The sequence below is a fragment of the Podarcis raffonei genome, chromosome 10 (genome assembly GCF_027172205.1).
Source record: "Podarcis raffonei isolate rPodRaf1 chromosome 10, rPodRaf1.pri, whole genome shotgun sequence".
Lineage (NCBI taxonomy): Eukaryota > Metazoa > Chordata > Lepidosauria > Squamata > Lacertidae > Podarcis > Podarcis raffonei.
Window position 1 is genome coordinate 26,705,813 of NC_070611.1, and position 18,928 is coordinate 26,724,740.

At 39.0% G+C, this 18,928-nt stretch overlaps 1 protein-coding gene across 1 annotated transcript in view; it reads left to right on the forward strand.

Moving 5' to 3' along the window:
- The window catches only part of CNTN1 (contactin 1), a 159,023-nt gene extending 154,958 nt beyond the window's left edge, over window positions 1–4,065 (forward strand). Inside the window, exon 27 of the mRNA XM_053405202.1 lies at window positions 1,030–4,065. Within this exon, the coding sequence (XP_053261177.1) occupies window positions 1,030–1,109 (80 nt within the window). The 3' untranslated portion in view covers window positions 1,110–4,065. The remainder of the gene's footprint in view (window positions 1–1,029) is intronic.
- The last annotated feature ends 14,863 nt before the right edge of the window (window positions 4,066–18,928 follow it).

The following is an 18,928-nucleotide window of genomic DNA, read 5'->3' on the forward strand; positions in this document are numbered from 1 at the left end:
CAAATTACAGTGGTTGGGGAGCTCAATTCTCACTGTAAAGGCAATGTGCAGGAAGAGAAGGCTTATATCTTCACTCCCTGCACTGAGACTTGACAGGAGACACAGACCCAACATATGCCTAGGACCCTTAGGGAGAAATCTCCTGCTGGCACCAATATTGTCTGCCTGTTATGTGTTTAAGCAATGCCTAGCGCTATGCATGTGTTACTCACATGTAGTACAATGGTATGTGAAATCAGAAGTGTGGATGTGGTTTTGGTCCACCTCAATGCTGTCTCTGCTTCTTTCAACAACCACAGTTTAAAAACTCATTTGGATATTTATCCATAGGTTAAAATAGCTGGTTTTTTCCTTATCATTTAATTCATTTTCATTACTTCCACTCATTTTTTTAAATTTCCTGTTGCCTTCCAACTACTACTCCCCTACCTAGAACTTCCTTTCCATCTAATTGGCCTTAAAATTTCAGGTATTCAACTTCTCCCCAAAAGAATTGAAGTTGCCAAACGAGAGAGAGAGAGAGAGAGAGAGAGAGAGAGAGAGAGAGAGAGAAGTATCTCTATATTATTGGCAACTAACAGTGTAATCCCATACTACGGGTTGCCATATTTCAAAAAGTAAAAACCAGGACACCCCGAAAGTTGTTGAGCTTGCGCTGCCTTTTGGAAATTTCCCCTGGACATCAATTTTACCATGTGTATCAGATTGCCACCTAAATAATGTACATGCCATCTAATTGCAATGTAATCTAAAGTGGCTCCAAATTAGTTCAGAATGAACAAGAAAAAATAGGACAGTTCTGGCATTCATACATGGCATTGGTTTCTTCATTAGTAATTTATGAACAAATTGTTCCCATTCATTCTATTTTTTAAATTTGTTATTAAATCAATCCACACCCTTACTTTGGATCACAACCTTCATTGCTTCAGAAAATATTTGTCAAGCATTTTGATGAGCATCCCATTTTATTTTGCATATAACATAATGGCTATCCCTTAACAAAAGCCAAATCTGTTTCATTTACAGGAATTGCTGCTGGAATATCGCCCAGTTGTCTTGGTTTATTGCTGTCTGCTATTGGCATCCTTGCCTACCTGGAATTCTGAATGTAGCTGGATTTAACATGTCCTCAACTGAGTTCAAAGGACCTTCCAACCCGAGAGGATGTCAATTCTTTTTTTTATTATTATTCCTGTGGCACTATCCTAAGCCAAATAAATTACACTTTCAAGAAAATTATCCTCCTGACTTAATCATGGATTTCAGAAGAGAAAAAAAAGACTGAGGCAGGAACTCCTTCATCAAGCAACTCAACTTTTGAAAGTTTGAGGAATGATTTTTAACTTGTTCCAGTTATGCCTTATAAAACACTTGTGCTGATCTGCGGCAGTTGCATGATTCGGTCCAATGGGGCAAGTTACAGTGTTAAAATCCAATAACATAGGCTGTACAGTAAAAGTAAAATCACCACACATAGGTGCTTTAACTTTAATAACAAATCGTGAAAACATAATAGAGATTGAAATGTTGATTGTATGTGGTATATGTAGGAGTAACTACGTCTGTCCGTACTATCCTATCTGTTTTGTGTACTGCATATTTTTGAATGGCCCCTATCAATTATGACTTTTCAGGTTTTTAGAGACACAGTCAAAGCAAAAACATTGCACTCATTTTTTTAAACGCTTTTCTTCTTGAAGTGACTGAATGTGGGCGAAGAACACTGAAATCCAAGTTCAATAGCGATGAATCTTATTTTAGATGGATTCGGAGTTCGTACGAGTATTAACAGTAAAGGATATTCCCGCACCTTAATTTTAAAATGATATTTAAAATCGACACAGTCTTTTAGAAATAATGCTAGTCAAGCCAAGTGTGAATTTCTGCAGTCATATAGAGGTTTATTTTGCTGTAAGTAATATTAATAGTTATATGAGCAAATTTACTTCTAATATTTCATTGCATCCAAATGTTCCTGTCACAATTTGAATTATTCCAATTCTGTCATGAATTTCAGAATTTAAATTCCAACATTATATACAGTCTAATCATTTTTTACTAGCCAGTATAATGGCATGATGGAAATTTGAAAAGCAATTCCACATTTGGATCAATATTTAAATAGTTAAAAGTATTTAAAATGATCTTTAAAAGCTCAAATCATTTTCAATAATAACAAATCGGATATGCAGTGAAAAGACAAATAGCAAATAACAAAAGTTATCCTATTTATTTTTTTGTGACACACATATTGCCTTACTTTAGGGAAGGCCAACCATTAGGAGAATGATTTGCATTTTCCAATAAATTAATATTGTTCTACTTCCTAGAGATGTAAATAAGAGTTGTAAAGGTCTAACATGATTTTCCCTATTAAATGATCCCAGGAGATAGAAAGATGTTATTAAAATTCAGATAGTTCTCAACTGTTCTGTCTGCTTTGAGTATTACTTATGTTTTCAAAACCGGGACTTCCGTAAGAGGTATAGAATGTCTTTGTTCTGACTGTTTCTATGCTGTATTTAAAGCTGTTAAAAAGAAATGCCTATTTCTTTCAGAATTCATGGTGTGCTGGGAATTTGGTGTGAATTTGGGTGGGCTAGGGTGGGCAAACACCATCCACTGCATACTGATTCAGCTGGCTCAAGTAATCGTGCAATGTCTGAGGCTTCAAGAATTATAAGCTTTGACCATATTTTATTAGCACAGCCTTGCTAGCTGCTTTAGAGATAGACTTTAACTTTTTAGGACTGGTACTGTAGATGCCCATGTTAATACTATTTAAATGAAGCAAGAATAGACTTTTCCCCCAACCCTGTCTTTAATTTGTATGATTTTTTGTACTGTAAATTTACATTTTAAAAGCCTAGACCCTTCATGAATATATATCAATAATACCGTTTTAGTTTAATTTTGACTCTTTGTTACAAGTTGAAACTTTTTTTAAAAAAGAAAACAGGTGAAAATGACAATTTGTCTATAGAGGAATTTCAAAAGCTACACAAGCACTGCTGAGGTTCATAAATCATGTAATTGTTTTAAGGAAACTAAGATGACTTCATACGTAAGAAACTAATACCTTGGAAGCCTTCTGTGATATGTTTTAATTTGGTTTGGTTTTTATGCAGTGTGTGACTCATATTTTTGTAACCTACAAACACAATTATTATTTTTTTCTTTTGCCAAACTGCATGATTGCCTTTTCGTTTCTAACGTGATATAAGGAACAAAACCAGATCAATTTTGCATGAAGAGAATTTGGGAAATCAAAGCACACTTTACTTAATTTAATCCGGAAGACAGGTGAGCTAAATTTCATCATTTCATGCTAATTAGCTAATCTCAGATTTACATTGTTCAACACAATTGTACAAATTTAATGCAGACATTAAGTTCCCAGCAGTTGTCAGCACAGCTAACTATATAGTGTATCATCTGCTTTTCAATGCAAGGTTCTTAATTAAAGTTTATATAGATAGACACATTGGCTGTTTCTTTGTATTTCAGGCAATATTGATATTAGTATTATTTGATACTGGTGATTTTTGGATTTTTTAGAAGTTACTTTTTATCATTTTCTTTCCTAATGAGTAGACCAGGACCATGCTCTGTCCGTTTTATGGTTGAAAAATAAATTATAATTAAATAAATGTATTAATGGTACTCCATATGTAACAATTGTCATTTGACTTTTCCAGAGGGTTATATAGATTTGTTTATGAAAGAGAATCGGAGGAACCTAATCCACAGAAAGAAGTTTTGTTCTTCAGAAGTTTGTTGGGTTTTTTTGTCATCACTGGATCTATGGATTAGTTTACACCCTTTTTATTCTAATTAAAGGTCTAACAGATTACGCTTAGAAATATCACCACTTCAAATTTATTGGCATTTTTAAAAAAATGTACAGTTATTGAATACTGCTCCATCAAAGTAAATATCCACGTGCAAATATTGAAATGTTGCATCATGACTTCAACAATATTACTGAGTGAAAAGAAAGACAATGATGAGAAATCATACAATGATATGCCCAATGACCAAATATATAAAAAAATATTCACACTATAGTGTTCAGTCTCCTTTGTATGGCTTTTTAACTTGGCTTGAGCTATAAGAACTCACTGGTTTTCATTAACATATTTCATATCCTCAGACCTGTGTGTCTGGTCTTCCGCCATTTTCCAGTGATTGCTCTAAAGTGTTTTCCTATTTAGAAAATATTATTATCTCTGAATTGGCTTTGCATGGTCGAATTTAATCTGCCAAGTATTATCACAATGTCATCCTGTTAACTGCATGACCTGGTATTATCTGTGTGTCATATTTCAGAAGTGTTGTCTTCACTTCTGATTGGCTTTGTATGTCCTCAGTGATGTCATTACATAGCCGAATCAGATCTACTATGTAGCACAAGCTGTCTTGTTCCAGACATGATTCCCTGAAGGTGGGATCACTAGTGAAATTGAAGAACAACAGCCCGTGAGCAATGCTATGTTATCACACAGAATCATTCAAAGGAACATTTATGGAGAGAGATGGAAATGTTACCCTCATTGGCACTACATGAGAGGCATTCTTGGGAGGAAATTGTATCTGCTAGTGAGTGTTACCATTTTCAGCATCACCCCATTCCCCAGAACTGTCTCTATAAATGGTGCTGAGGTATAGTGTAGCATCATTGATAGTGCCATTGATATGGAGAAATCAAAATGGTGGTTGTCAAGAAGGGCCAGTGTACCAGGAGCAGCCCTGCTGTTGCCATTGCAAAACAAGAGCCAGAAAGTGACAGGAATGAGTAAAGTTCACCACCCAAGGACCCCAAAGTTCAGAGTGAATTTTCAGTTCAGCCCTGCTTTCAATTCAGTGTGGAATAAGGAAATATGTGGCACAACCCTAGTCTTCATCACAATCATTTTCATTCAGTTTGGTTCTGGTATTTATCATCCAAGTTTTCTGTATTCTGTATTCCTTCCTTTCTGCAAGTCTCTACTTGAAGGTGTTGAAGAAGTGATGAACAGTTTTGTTTAAACTTTACAAAGTTAGTTCTAAAACTTCTAGAAGGTTCCAGTTCATGATCTGCATGCTTGCCCTCACCTACATGTGACTGATTGCACAGAGAGTAACAGCTACAGGTAGGCAACTCTGCTTTCTAATAGCTATTGAATCCAGTGTTGTTGTAAGCAATTACTAGACCTTCCTGCAATGTTCATTGGGTGAAATGAAAGAGGAATTCAAAGAGTCCTGTCTAGAAAAAACAACAACAAAACAACAACCCAGTGACATAAAGACCTTAATGCTATCATTAGACCAAGGCTAATACTCCTTGGTGAGATCCCTCTTAAGTGTTTTTATTAATTAGTAGCCTATTTGATTTATTATCTGCTCCCTAAATTGATTCATATTTAAAGGGGAAAACTGCTACTATGTATGTAAAAACTATACTGTACTTCTACTTTGAGTTTTGGTTGGGAACAGTAGGGAATTCCCCTCTTTGAATAGCCTGTGAATCCTGGTTCTTGCCAGACACTTGCTTTGACCGCTCTTCCCAGCATTGTGAAGTTGTCAAGGTACTGCATTGGTTTCCTGGTCCAGGCTGCCCTTCTCTCACATGGATTTATTGTCCATTTAGCACATCCTCCAAAACAGCAAATCAGTACGTTATTATACCCGCAGGTCTCAGGGCAGTTCACAGGAGAAAATAACAATATAAAAACATAAAATACATAATTAAAACAAAAACAAAAAGAACTCAGTAACCCCCTCCAAAAAAAAGCCCACCCCATGTATTAAAAGGGCATTGGATGTGAATCAGCCCAAGGCCTGGTTAAAGAGGAACATTTTTGTCCGGTGCCTAAAGATGTATAATGAAGGCACCAGGCGAACCTCCCTGGGGACAGAATTCCACAGACAGGGAGCCACTGCATAAAAGTTGCCACACTCCAGACTTTGCGTAGTTGCAAAATCTTTCTATATGTTTTATAGGAGCTGCATTGTACCGTAAATAAATAAAACTGAATCTGCCTTGTGCTGTTTGTTAGTCCACTACAACTGTGAGGTGTAAAAATGATTCACATGGGTTAACCCTTCACTCTTTGAAGCTATTCAGAGTAGAGAAGAAGAATCAGCCATTGGATGATAGGGCTAGGTTGCCAAGGGCAAGTTGTGCAAAGGAAGCAACTTGAAATGGACTCTTCTATGTGCTCAGCAAGCTAGGTTATCAGTAGCATTTATAATCATGAAATCCAATATCTGATTAGCTCATTTCCAACAATCCTGCTGCAATGTAGCTAAATCACTTTGGGAAGGTTCACTGGAAGGAATTAATAAATGTTATTAATTGATAGATTGATTAATAGGGATTGGTGCAAACGTGTCTGCAATGTGATACAGGCAATCTTCCCTTCCTAAAAAGACCTAGTCTTGGCACAGGGACTTAGTTAGAATTAATGTAAAGTTATTCTGTATGCCTTCTATTGTGAGATTTCCTGCCTTCCACTTGCTTACTAAATGGTATTTTGATATTCTTGTAGAACTGAGTTAATGGATAAATCCATTTTCACACCTCCTGGCAAATTAATTCCTTGGATGATCTGTATGCAAGTCTATATAAGTCTCTGCCCAGCCATTGGATTAACTAACACACAATCAACCTTTGTAGTTATTGAGGAGGAAGGAAGTTAATTGAACCACAATTTTTATCCTTTTCATCATTTTATTATTATGCTCTCCCTCTCCTTTTTACAAAGGATCACAAGGAGGATAAATTGGATTTGAGCCCACCCAGAGGCGTTCTTAACAGTAGTTTATGATCTGTTATTTTCACTATAAGCAAATGGTTCTTAAAAACTGCAACTTGGCATTTTAAGGCTACCAGGATGTTTCTTTTCTCTGTTTTTTCTTAGAAGCTATTGCTTTCTTGGTGAAGTTCTCCCTTTTTTAACTAAAAAAAGGGCTAACATTGTTGCCTTATAACTGGTCTGGTCTGTTCCTTCAGATGCAGAGAGATGCTGTCTTGGCATCAGCTAAGAAGTTCCTGGGATGAGCTTTGCATTTTGTCTCCTTCTTCCAGCACATCATGGCATTCTTTAAGCTTCTAAACTGATGATAATAGTGCTGTGATTCTTGGTAATCTAATAGAAGGGGCTTTGAAGAGGAGGTTTAAATGAACCTTAATTTCACATTTATAACCTCATGAGGTCTGAACTGGTGGTGACTGACCAGGGCAAAGACCCTGGGGTCGTAGCTCAATAAAGTTTTTTGCCTGGTGTGCAGCAGCTGGGGAAAAGGCAAATTCCATGCTAGGGGTCATGAGGAAAGGAAGTGAAAATACAACAGCTAGTATCATCATAATGCCAGTAGCCAACTATATGGTGCAACCACACTTGGAATATTGTGTACAATGATGGTCATCTCACCTCAAAAGGGATAGTGCTGAGCTGGAAAAAGCAGCCAAAATAATCAAGGAATGGAGCAACTCATTTCCAAGAAAAAAATACATTTGCAGGCTTTTTAGTTGTAAGTCACACACCCTTCCACAACTGCCACTGGCAGAGAAGAACCATCACCATCAGTGTCCATTTCAGGCAAGATTACTCCAATTTGGGGTGAGATCTTGCCCAAAATTGTATGAGATCTTCCACTCTCCACAAGAGTTCACATGATTTCAGTCAAGATCTTGCCCGAGATGGATGTGATCTTGCTCCAAATCAGCACCAAGGGCAGAGGCAGCGGGGAACCCACAGGTGTGCCACTGGGGGGGGGGGTCATCTGCTGCCTGAGGCAGTGGTCTCACCCTGTCCTATAGCTGGGCCAGCTTTGCCCAAGGAGCTAGATCTTTAAATGCCTGTACTTGGTCAAACACAGTAGTGTTCTCACAAGGCAGATGATAAATATGGTTTTGGTGAGACATGATTAGGGCACTCAAAATCAATGTGAGGAAACAGAGAATTTTGTTTCTGCTACATAATGCCAAATCCGAAAGCCATTGGGTGAAAATGAATGTAGTATTCATACAGATAAGCAGGGCTCCCCACAAACTTCAAACAATAGGTAAAACCCAAGTCTCTGGTTAACTTTGCTGTCTCCTTAGATATTTTTGGTCAATTTACTTTTCCATATTCATGAAAGATTTAAGTGCATCTGTACCAATGAAGTTTGGCTCAGTGCCTTGTGGTTGCTTTACAACTTTATCTGCATTATAGCAATGAAAACCTCTCCTGATGGGTCATCATCAAAGTTGCAGCAGCTATGCAATCTGAGCATGACTTTTGACATTTTAATTTTCCTGGACTTCTGTGTTATATGTTAAGCCAAAGTAGCACCATTGTCTTTAAAAAGGTGACTCATCAGCCCCACTGAACATCAAAGATGTTTATTCCATAATGCCAAAGATTGCAGCCTTGATAGACTCTTTGGCTTGTACATCTAAGTTCCTCAAGCTACCCAGCAACACTCATATATTATGCTCTGATTTGCATGAAGTGACAGAACATTGAATAGCATCAAATACATTTGACAATATGGATCATGCCTTAGGTACTCTCCCCAATCTATCTCCACAATTTGGCTGCTCCTATATATGATTCATATGGTTGATTGTTTTCCAGTTCAGCTAAGGAAGTAACACACTTGATGCTGTGAATCACAATGGAATTTGCTACCACTGCTATTTTTGTGGTGTTGGTAAGAACATGCCTAGACCAAATCTCTTAAGTACAGCCTATGCCAAGGCTGTATGCTTACTTGACTCCTAAATATTATGCATGGTACAAATAAGGAGATACTAGCTTGTACAGATGATATACTAAAGAAGAAGAAAAATGCAATGATTTGCTCATACTCATATAAAACAAGTACAACAAAAATGGAAAACACCCTCTTAGCCTCATTGAATGGGGTAGCTACAAAGACCATCATGTCCTTTTGCTATGGGCTCATTAATTTTAATAGTTGCTGCCTGGAGCACAGGATGGGTGTCTTGTTAATTGGAACTACACCTTCCTAGATTTGACAGCATAAATAAATAGCCTATTTGGTAGCATTATAAAGAAGAATTAAAAGATGTCTCATTCAAGTCTTGTCTTAGTCACCATCCAGATAAAGATATAATTTGGATGTGGCAGCTGGAATACGGCCAGACCTTTCGAATGCCAACTTTGCTACAAAATGTGTTTTTACATGCAACATGCAGCATTGTGGTGCTTTAATAATTCTCAGACTTGCTCGGCATTGTATGAACATTATGCATTAACATTTATTTCTTTTAAAATATCAGAAATTAATTAAGAGATGAAATACAGGCAAAAGCTACACCACTAGGGGGAAAAAATGCCGTTGCAAGCAAGGTAATTTAGTTTACTCAAGAGTGATGATGGACCTGAGAATCTTTTGGTGTGAACTGAAATGAGAAGTTGATTTCTGGATGTTTTATGAGAACTCCCATGGGTCATGATATACTCTCTGAAGATTCCTATAAAAGGCAAAAGAGTGGTAGTGGAAAAGGGTAGGGATTGAAATGTATTAGGAGTGCTTCAGATTGGTCTACTTGGAAAAGAAGTGAGGTTGATCTTTGTTACAAATTGCAATCTGTTTTGCCTGGTTACGTTCAACTATTTGGTCAAGAAAAAATACATTTCAACATGCATAAAATGGAAACAGACCACATGTTACAAATGATAAAATTGACTGTTGCACAATTGGATGTTGCATTTACTTCACGATTCTTTCCCCTCTTTCTGGAACCCACAATCTGAAAGGAACATCTACATTCCCTCTGATTATACTCTTGTTGGAGTTGGATATTCCTGACAGACAGGAACTGAAAAAAACGTATTGGGAATATTATGATATATCCTGGTTCAGGATTTGACCATATTCAGGAACAAGGCTGGATACAGTGGTACCTTGGGTTACATATGCTTCAGGTTAAATATGCTTCAGGTTACAGACTCCAGTAACCCAGAAATAGTACCTCGGGTTAAGAACTTTGCTTCAGGATGAGAACACAAATCGTGCTCTGGTGGTGCAGCGGCAGCAGCAGCAGGCCCCATTAGCTAAAGTGGTGCTTCAGGTTAAGAACAGTTTCAGGTTAAGAACGGACCTCCGGAACTAATTAAATACTTAACCCGGGTTACCACTGTATTAGGAGAATGGAGATGATACTAAACTGGGAGCTTCAGACACATGCTAGATTGTCCTCTCTTAATCATCCCAAACCATCACATCTAATGTTCTCTGCTTGGTAACGAGAACAGAAGGAGAATATGGGATGAGCACCCTACCTGTCAGTGAGGGAGAAGGGAGAAAGAAGGCTGATGATCTTTAGCCTGAAAGTGAAAGTGACCCACTACAGAATGCACATTGGCTAGGGCTGATGGAAGTTGTAGTTCAAAATATCTGGAGAGCACCAGACTGCTGAAAGCTGGACTACATACTCCTTTTATGGGAGTACCACATGACCAATTATGCATTATTACTGCAAGGATGCTTCCTTGGCTGGGGAGATTGTTTCATGGTAGCTCTCATGCCATTGACTTCCAGAGAAAAATGTGTAGTCTCTAGTGGTCTTCATTCATAGTGTAGACTGGGTATGTTTCACTGCCCACATATGTGTGGGAATATCCAAATCCCTATTTTCTCATGGGAATTTCAGTTCCCCTTCAAGACCTCTGTTTAAATATACTGCAACAGTGTTATTTTTTCCAATCTTACTTGCAGAAGAATCCTCAAAGTAACTGCCTGAAAATGTAACATATTGCCATTTTTCATTCTCTAAATATCTATGCCTGCTGAAAAAAATGTGTCATTTGACAGCTTACAGCCTTGCAATGATTTAAGTAGCTCTGTAGCTTTCTTTTTAAAGAAATACTGTTTCTTTAAAACCAGATAACAGCAATTTTCTCAATTAATCAGGGCAGTTTCAATACTTGCATTATTTATTGACACACAAAAATAGAAGCTAGTGGTGTGTCTTTTCTGAGAGACCAGAGGTTGGTTTGCATACCAAGGTGTAATGTTTGAGCAGAAAGTTATGATAAGAATTTTGTTGTGCTAAATGAACACTTATGTGACCATTTCTTAAAATAGGTCTGTAATATGGGAGTTGCGACGTGCGGGAAATGCTTCAAAATTATATTTCAGATGATGATGATGATGATGATGATGATGATGGGAACTTCCATCTGCCAATGCAACAGTTTTCCCACCACTAGAATCAATTAGTAGTAAAGGGGGGGAAACTGACCTGAGACTCATTAATACTGCTATTGCATCCTATTAGTCTTCTGAAATGAAGGTATGTTATGTACATTAGTATTTTGGGGTTCTCAAGATTCTGTCTGTCTATCCTAGCAAGTCCCAGTTCTGCCCTCCTTAACTCTTTGTCACACTCTAGCATTACCAAGAAATAGAACCCAAGTTGGGACTCTTCAGTTGGCCTGTGGCTACCAAGACTGGATCAGACTCCATTGGCAGGAGCTCTGTTAAAATTAGACTCATTAGAGGAAAGTTTTCAACAATGTGACTTCCCATATTGATAGAAGAGAAATAAGAAGGATAAGATACTTCAGTTTTTAAACAGTGCCATCCATTTTAAATCATTCCAACTAAACTTTCTTTATGGGACCTGACTCACTTGAAAACAAAATTAGCATCAGCAACAGACACTAGTACGCATTATCTGCACCTGGGTAATGCATTCAATTTCTATTTTGGCTCTGAGAGCAAAATTTTATTTTTAGAAGACGATTGATTTATTCAATAAAAAGGTTAGTCATCATCTATTGAGGGCCAGGACTTACTAGGGCTGGCTGCCAGGTATTTCTCCAGATGTGAATCTTCTGTTGAGCACTCCAGAGTGAGTCACAATCTGTGTGTTCCTGTTGGTTCCTACTCTTATCTTTCAACACAGCTCTGTCAACTCTCCTTTCCCCTTTTCTGCATCCATAATAACACACAAGGTTCTGCTCCTCTGGTCTTTCACTTCTACATAATTTTTAACAGTGTAATCCTCTGCATGTTTACTCAAAAGTAAGTCCCATTGAGCCAATAGGGCAGGCTTCCTCAACTTCGGCCCTCCAGATGTTTTGAGAGTACAATTCCCATCATCCCTGACCACTGGTCCTGCTAGCTAGGGATCATGAGCCAAAAACATCTGGTGGGCTGAGGCTGAGGAAGCCTGAAATAGGGCTTATCACTTGCACCCAATAGGACTGCATAGGACTGCAGTCTAAAGCTTTGTTGGAAGTGCAACGGCAGGGATCATTCAGTTAGCAACCTATGGGTTAATGCTATTTACAGACAGACAGACAGACAGACAGAAAGACAGACAGACAGACAGACAGTCACTGCAGGGGGGTTGTAGCCTAGTAACCAATCTGAGTGGCATACCCTTGCTGAGATAACTTGTGCTCTGAATAACTGTAGTTCTAAGGAAGTTCTTGATATGTTTGCTTGCAGATTTCCTCTATCTTCCCCCCATAATTTGCGCAATAAGGTGGGTAGACTTGCTTCAGACATACTAGATACCCTGGTAATTCATCCCAATTCCACAATGAAAGTAATTAATGTGCCAAGCAAGCTAAACTCTTTTATTCTAATGTGTACCAGTATTGTGTAAGAATCTGGACGGATAACTTCAACAACTCATCCGTGGAGCTGCAATAACTTTTCTAAACAATCCTTCATTTTTACTGCTATGTTATTATGATGTTTAAGCCTGTATTTAAAATATGGTTCTTGTTCCACTGATTTATGAGTTGAGGTGAATAATATGATCTATGTGGTGTTAATTGCACTGGATGGAATCCAGATGCATCAAAAGGTTACTCTTCCCGCTTCGGCTCATTCATTTTGATTTCTGAACTGTCAACAAAGAATTATTTATTAGAGCCTCGTGTTTGCGACCTCCTGCGGTACTTTAAAAACTCTCAGGGGTTGGCATGCTGACACACCCCAGTGCCTCCTCCCTTACATACTTTGGCACATAATAAAGGAAAAAAGTGGAATGTCATCACCTGGCATGGAAGCATGCAATGTAGGAGTTGTTGATATGCTTGTTTGAAGAAGCAAAAGTGATACACCTGTGATACTCTGTTTTAAGACAAGAGAATGGAAGTTTTAACTTTGCCCGTGTCCAATTCAAGAGACAGCTCCTGTGTATTAAGCTGAGGCAAGGAATCTTATTTAGCCTGAGGGCCCCATTCCATTGTGGGGAACCTTCTGAGGGCCACATGGCAGTGACAGACATTGTCATCCGCAAATGCAGATGGAACAATAGATGTGACTCTTACCTTTCAGCCATGCAAAAATTGGGAGCTTCTATACATGCATAGGGACGTGGGTGGAACTGTGGGTTAAACCACAGAGCCTAGGACTTGCCGATCAGAAGGTTGGCGGTTCGAATCCCCGTGATGGGGTGAGCTCCCGTTGCTCGGTCCCTGCTCCTGCCAACCTAGCCGTTTGAAAGCATGTCAAAGTGTAAGTAGATAAATAGGTACTGCTCCGGCAGGAAGGTAAACGGCGTTTCCGTGAGCTGCTCTGGTTCGCTAGAAGCGGCTTAGTCATGCTGGCCACATGACCCAGAAGCTGTATGCCGGCTCACTCAGCCAGTAAAGCAAGATGAGTGCCGCAACCCCAGAGTCATCCACGACTGGACCTAACGGTCAGGGGTCCCTTTACCTTTACCTTTATACATGCATATCTCCATCCTCCATGTAGGCAAACAATAGGTATTATCAAGGTTTAGGGACACATTCAAGCAAGGCAAAAACTCTCAAGTGGGGGGGGAGTAAAACAGAGCCATGGGTTCCCCATCTCTCAGCTAGGGAAAATGTATTTTAGCTTCATGCACCAGCCCCCATTTTGGGCCAAAGGAAACATGAGCTAATGTTTCCTGAATAATTGAGGACCTAACAAAAGATCAATGAATGCTTTCCCCATCAGTTCATTCCATTTGCCAAAAAGTCCCCTTTGATGGCCCAACCATGCAACTCTTGTCTTTCATTAAATTAAGGCAACATATTCCCATACATTTGCATCCTTCCCTATTCTGCTTCAAGCAAATTACCTCCGTAAATCCAGTTGTTGTAAGTTAAAGTTTGATAGAAAATGTCTATGTGCCATGAAGGTTATTGATGGCATGGCTTGTGGTGACCAATCTTCCATCTCAGCTCATCACAAGCAACTCTTATGCATCTAGATCCAGGGATGATCTGCTCTAGCTGTTGACCATTGCTTATTACTCTCCTTGTGTTTCCCTTTGCTATCCACAGACAGGTATGTAACAGGTACAGTAGTCAGGATTTGTCAAACACACCTCAAGGAAGACCCACCACATGATCAGCAGCAGCGACCAGAGCATTTCATGGGTTTTCCAACCCATTACCTTCTATACTCTTGCAAATTCCATGCTGGGCAGCTATATGAGAGGTGATTGGTTTTACCTAGCATGAAGATGAAACCCTGAAACATATGCTCACATATCAGGGCTTCCACCATATGCTATAACCCATCAGCCAGTGTAACTCAAGGATAGGATTATTACCTAAAAGACTCTATAGTAAACAGTATTTTCCATTTGAGTTAATAAACATTCCTTTAACCTCATCTCACACTCAGTCTATTCCCATTTTATTTTTCTTTGTGCCAAGTCCTAAGAGAATGGGAGAAGTATTGCCAGTTTAATATTAAACTTCAATTCTATTCTGATTTAATTAACCCCAATTCATGCCAGAAAGAGAATCATAATGTAGGGCATTACAACAATCTTGCACTGACAGATTTAAAGCAATGGAAATCTCATCTCAGGAAATCAAGGATCCAAAACACATTTATGTGCTTCATTTAATCATTGCTTTAGGCTACAGACTGGAATAAAATGATCTAAATAAGTTTAGCTCCAAGCAATATATGGCTGAATAGTTTTAGTATTTTAATTTGCATGATTGGGGTTAAAGTTCTAAAGAAGTCAGGAACTGTAAGAATATGGTGACTTCTCCTGTAAAGCTTCCTCATAACTTTAGCTGCATAAAAGATCCTAATCTTTTACACACCTGTGCATTTAAGTAACCTTCTTTCTTTCCTTACCCCTATGATAGTGGGTATGGTACAGTATGGTGTGGTACATTATATCAAGATAAAGCTCTGCGTGTTTTTACATGCTTTTACAAGGCCAGAACTTCTGTTTGAGAGCAAATAAAGAGGTTTGATTAACCTATTAATTAATCTGGGGAATCTGAGAAATACAACAAGCTGTTCATACTTTTGGCCTCAGGCAGCATGCCTGTCTCAGACAAGGAATACTTTCCGGAAAGCATAATTTTGCTATAGGATTATATTGGAAGGTGAGAGAAATCTTGTATCATTTCCCCCTGCTTAAGTGGTTTACTAGGAGGTTCCTGCTGGTCTGGGGATGGAAGGGGATCAAATCTCAGGTTCATCCCAACTGTGACCTGAGAGACATCCAGAAATACAGAGGCACAGCAGCTAAGGAATGTGATGGTCGCTTGGATGAATGAGTGGTGAAAGGGTCTCTTTTTTCTTCCAGAAAATAGCTTCCAATTCTCCCTACTCTGCATAAAAATGATTATGTAGCAATCAGGTGTTCCTCAGAGAACTGTGAATGCCCTACAAGAAGTGCAGCTGAAGTGAGTGTTTAATCAGCACTGAATGGAGAGGTCTGGAAGCCTCCATTTTAATTTCCTGCAGCCATGGAACACTGTAGGAAGTAAAAACAGGAGCTCCCAGGTGCTGATCAGAGTTTCTGCCTCCAGGTAAGATGAGATTGTGCATATCTGCGTACAATTTGTAGATACTCATTTATAGGCACAGATGTAAAAGGTGACAAAGGATAACTGAAACAGAAATGCAATACATTTAAATGTAATTGGTAGGGACTAATGCACTAGCACCAAAGGGTTGTTGTAAAGTTTATAGCAAGATAATGTATACAAAGCACTTGGAACACATGGGAGTACTATTGTAAGAATTCATTATTGTGACTTGGTCAAAATGCAGCAACTATAATGGTAATATTGGTGGCATTCATAGGTTCCTCTTTGAATAAACATGCGTATGTGCAGTACCCTGGATTCTCCTACCCCATCCATGTTTTTTATTTTTATTTTTACTGTTGATAGGTACAGCCTTCTGTTGTGTGGGTTTTAACAAAGCCCATTTTATGGCCCAAATTAGTATGACCATAAAAATAATGCCAGCTTTGGCCACATAATTGTGAGGTATTTTTCCATCATGATATGCTAAACTGAAAAGTCAGAATGACTCATCTAAATTAGGCCTTCTTGTATGAAGTTGCTATTAGTGGTTTTGGAAATAAAGTTAACCGAACTGAACTTTCCCCACAGTACCCTAGTGACTGGTGGTGTCTATGGGTCAAACTAAATGTGTTATTAAATGCATATCAGCATTTAACTTGCATGTGTGTGTGTGTGTGTGTATGAGAAATCATTTGGGAGGGGATTGATAATATTTGGGATCTCAACAGATGGGAGAACAGGAGGAGCACAATCCTTTTGGCTCTTCCTGTAATCCTGACGAAAAGCGCTTCTCTACAATTGTTACTTGCATTGAGGAGAAGGGAATGCTGCTGCTGCTCTCTAATGGAAGATGGCACCTTCCTATGAGTCTCAACTTCGGACCCCAAAACTTATTTGGGTTGGTATCCAGTGCTGCCATTCCTCTGGCACAACAGACTTCCACTCGTACAGCGGTAGATGCAACCACATGTCTTTCCCCCAAGCCTATGAAGCACAGCTTGGTGGTGAAACCAGAGCTAGAGCTTTTCTGTAGCGGCCCACCCTCTGGAATGACATGTGAGGTTCACCAGGTCCAGCCCATCAGGGTATTGATTCAAGTGGCTGGTCAAAACATGGGTGTCTACAAGTGCCCTTGACCAACTGTTCTGTGACTTCTGATAGATTAGTTCTGGTGGCTGTTCTGTAAACAACAAGAACAATTTAGGAGATGATCTTTTTACTTAATAATCTGGATGTTTTTATTCTTATTTGGGTTAGAAATGAGGATTGTGGTATCTTTTAATGTCTTTTAAATTGGACTTCTTGATGACAAGGAGTTTCTTTAAAAAAAATAGGTAGGACATAAGGTGCATTTTAAAAAAACAACACCACGTTTCTACCGGCAACCAGCTTTCTCCCTCCTTTCTCATCTAGATCTTACCCCATGCCAACTTTCCTCAGAGTGGTATCTCATGAATTTAAGTCCAGAACGCCTAATTTTAAACTGCAGAAAATAACTATAATACATGCTTCAATTCAGTGGCACACATCTCTATATGATTCATCCTTTAATATGTCAGTCTACCTTGCAGTAGGCATAATTTATTTTTGCTGGCACAACAATAAAGACACGTAATTGCAATTGCTAATTATAATTGTTCTAACTTTCAGCTCAGTAAAAACTTTGATATTTCTTAACAGTCTGGATAGACACGCCCTTCTGCCTTTGGTGCTTCCCAATTTACCAAATTTCACTGGTCGAAAGCCAAGCTGGTATGAGAAGTGATAAGGTTGCAGTCCAGCAACAAGCTTTGCTGAATCTTGTCACTCTAGTATTGGGGCGTTGTGCTCTGTGGTTTGTTTCAGTGTTGTAGTTTTTAGATGTTTTAATTATAAATTATGGCATTTTATGGATTTCCTTTTGGAGGATGGATGGGATATAAATATAGCCAGCAAACAAACAAACAGATAGACTATATCGGACTTCCATGTTGGCAAGCACTGGGTGAAGGTACTTGCATCAGGAAGCGCCACTCAGGATGCTTGGGGCATTAGTTAGAAGTCAGAATTGGTGCATGAATGGTGCAGCAAGACATATTAAAGTATTGGCCTTAATTGGGAGGGGGGGACCATTTGGGCTCCATTTCAGGATGCAAAATATTTTGGTCCACAACTGGGAAAGGAAGTAAAGGAGGAGTTTCTAAGCCTGTTGGTTGTATCACTAGAAAGATTAACATTATTTTTTCCTTGCTTGCTTTCTAAAGGAAAATGGGCTGTCTATTATTGTCATTGTGGTTAAATGTTCATGGTAGTAGATTAAAATGCAGCCATTTATGAGAAACAGTTTACTTGGTCTTCAGTATCTTAGCACCTTACTTAAGTTCTTATTTTGATGTGTGTGACCAAACCACTTATCTAGTCAGCAAAATATGCGAAGCCAGTTTGTTTTGTGATGAATAGCCTTGCATACATAAGGTCCCTTATTTATGTGGTGTGAATGATTAATGCTTCCTTGCTCAAATAAGTACTACATTGAAGGCACCTATGATTTGCTAAAGTGATGAGCAACTCAGTTCTGAAATATTAGATTTTTTCCCCTTCTTTATGCCCTTGCCTAATGTTGTGGGAATTTCTGGACTCATGGCAGTTGCAAATGAACATATTGGAATGGTTGGTTGACCTTCCAACATTCAGCATTATTGACTTCAAAGTGGAATATATATTTAACATTTCCAGACGCAATTCACTCAGCAAGGCTCCAGCACAAGTAAGTGCCATTGAAATAAATGAATCATGCAAAAGCAGTGAACAGAGAAACTCACTTATTAGGATGATTTACCTAATGCCCCCCCCCTTAAGTGTGTATGTCAGTTGCAGGTCCAGGTGTGGTGAATCTGTGGGTGGTGGAGCCAAGACATGGTGAAGTCACAATAAGTCAGCAACTGGTTTTCAGAGACATGCTTCCTCCAACAGTGGAGCCAGAGAAGAGAGCCATTATGGCTAGAAACCACTGATAGCCCAATTAGTCCTAATTACTATTCTCCCTGTTGTGCCTAGATGTACCCACAGAGCAATTATGGGTAGCCTGTGGCCCACCCAGCGGTGGAGCAAGCTGATCAGGTGCCTGGGGCGGCTGCCTGTGGGGCATGGGGCCAGCCGCCCACAAGGCAGGC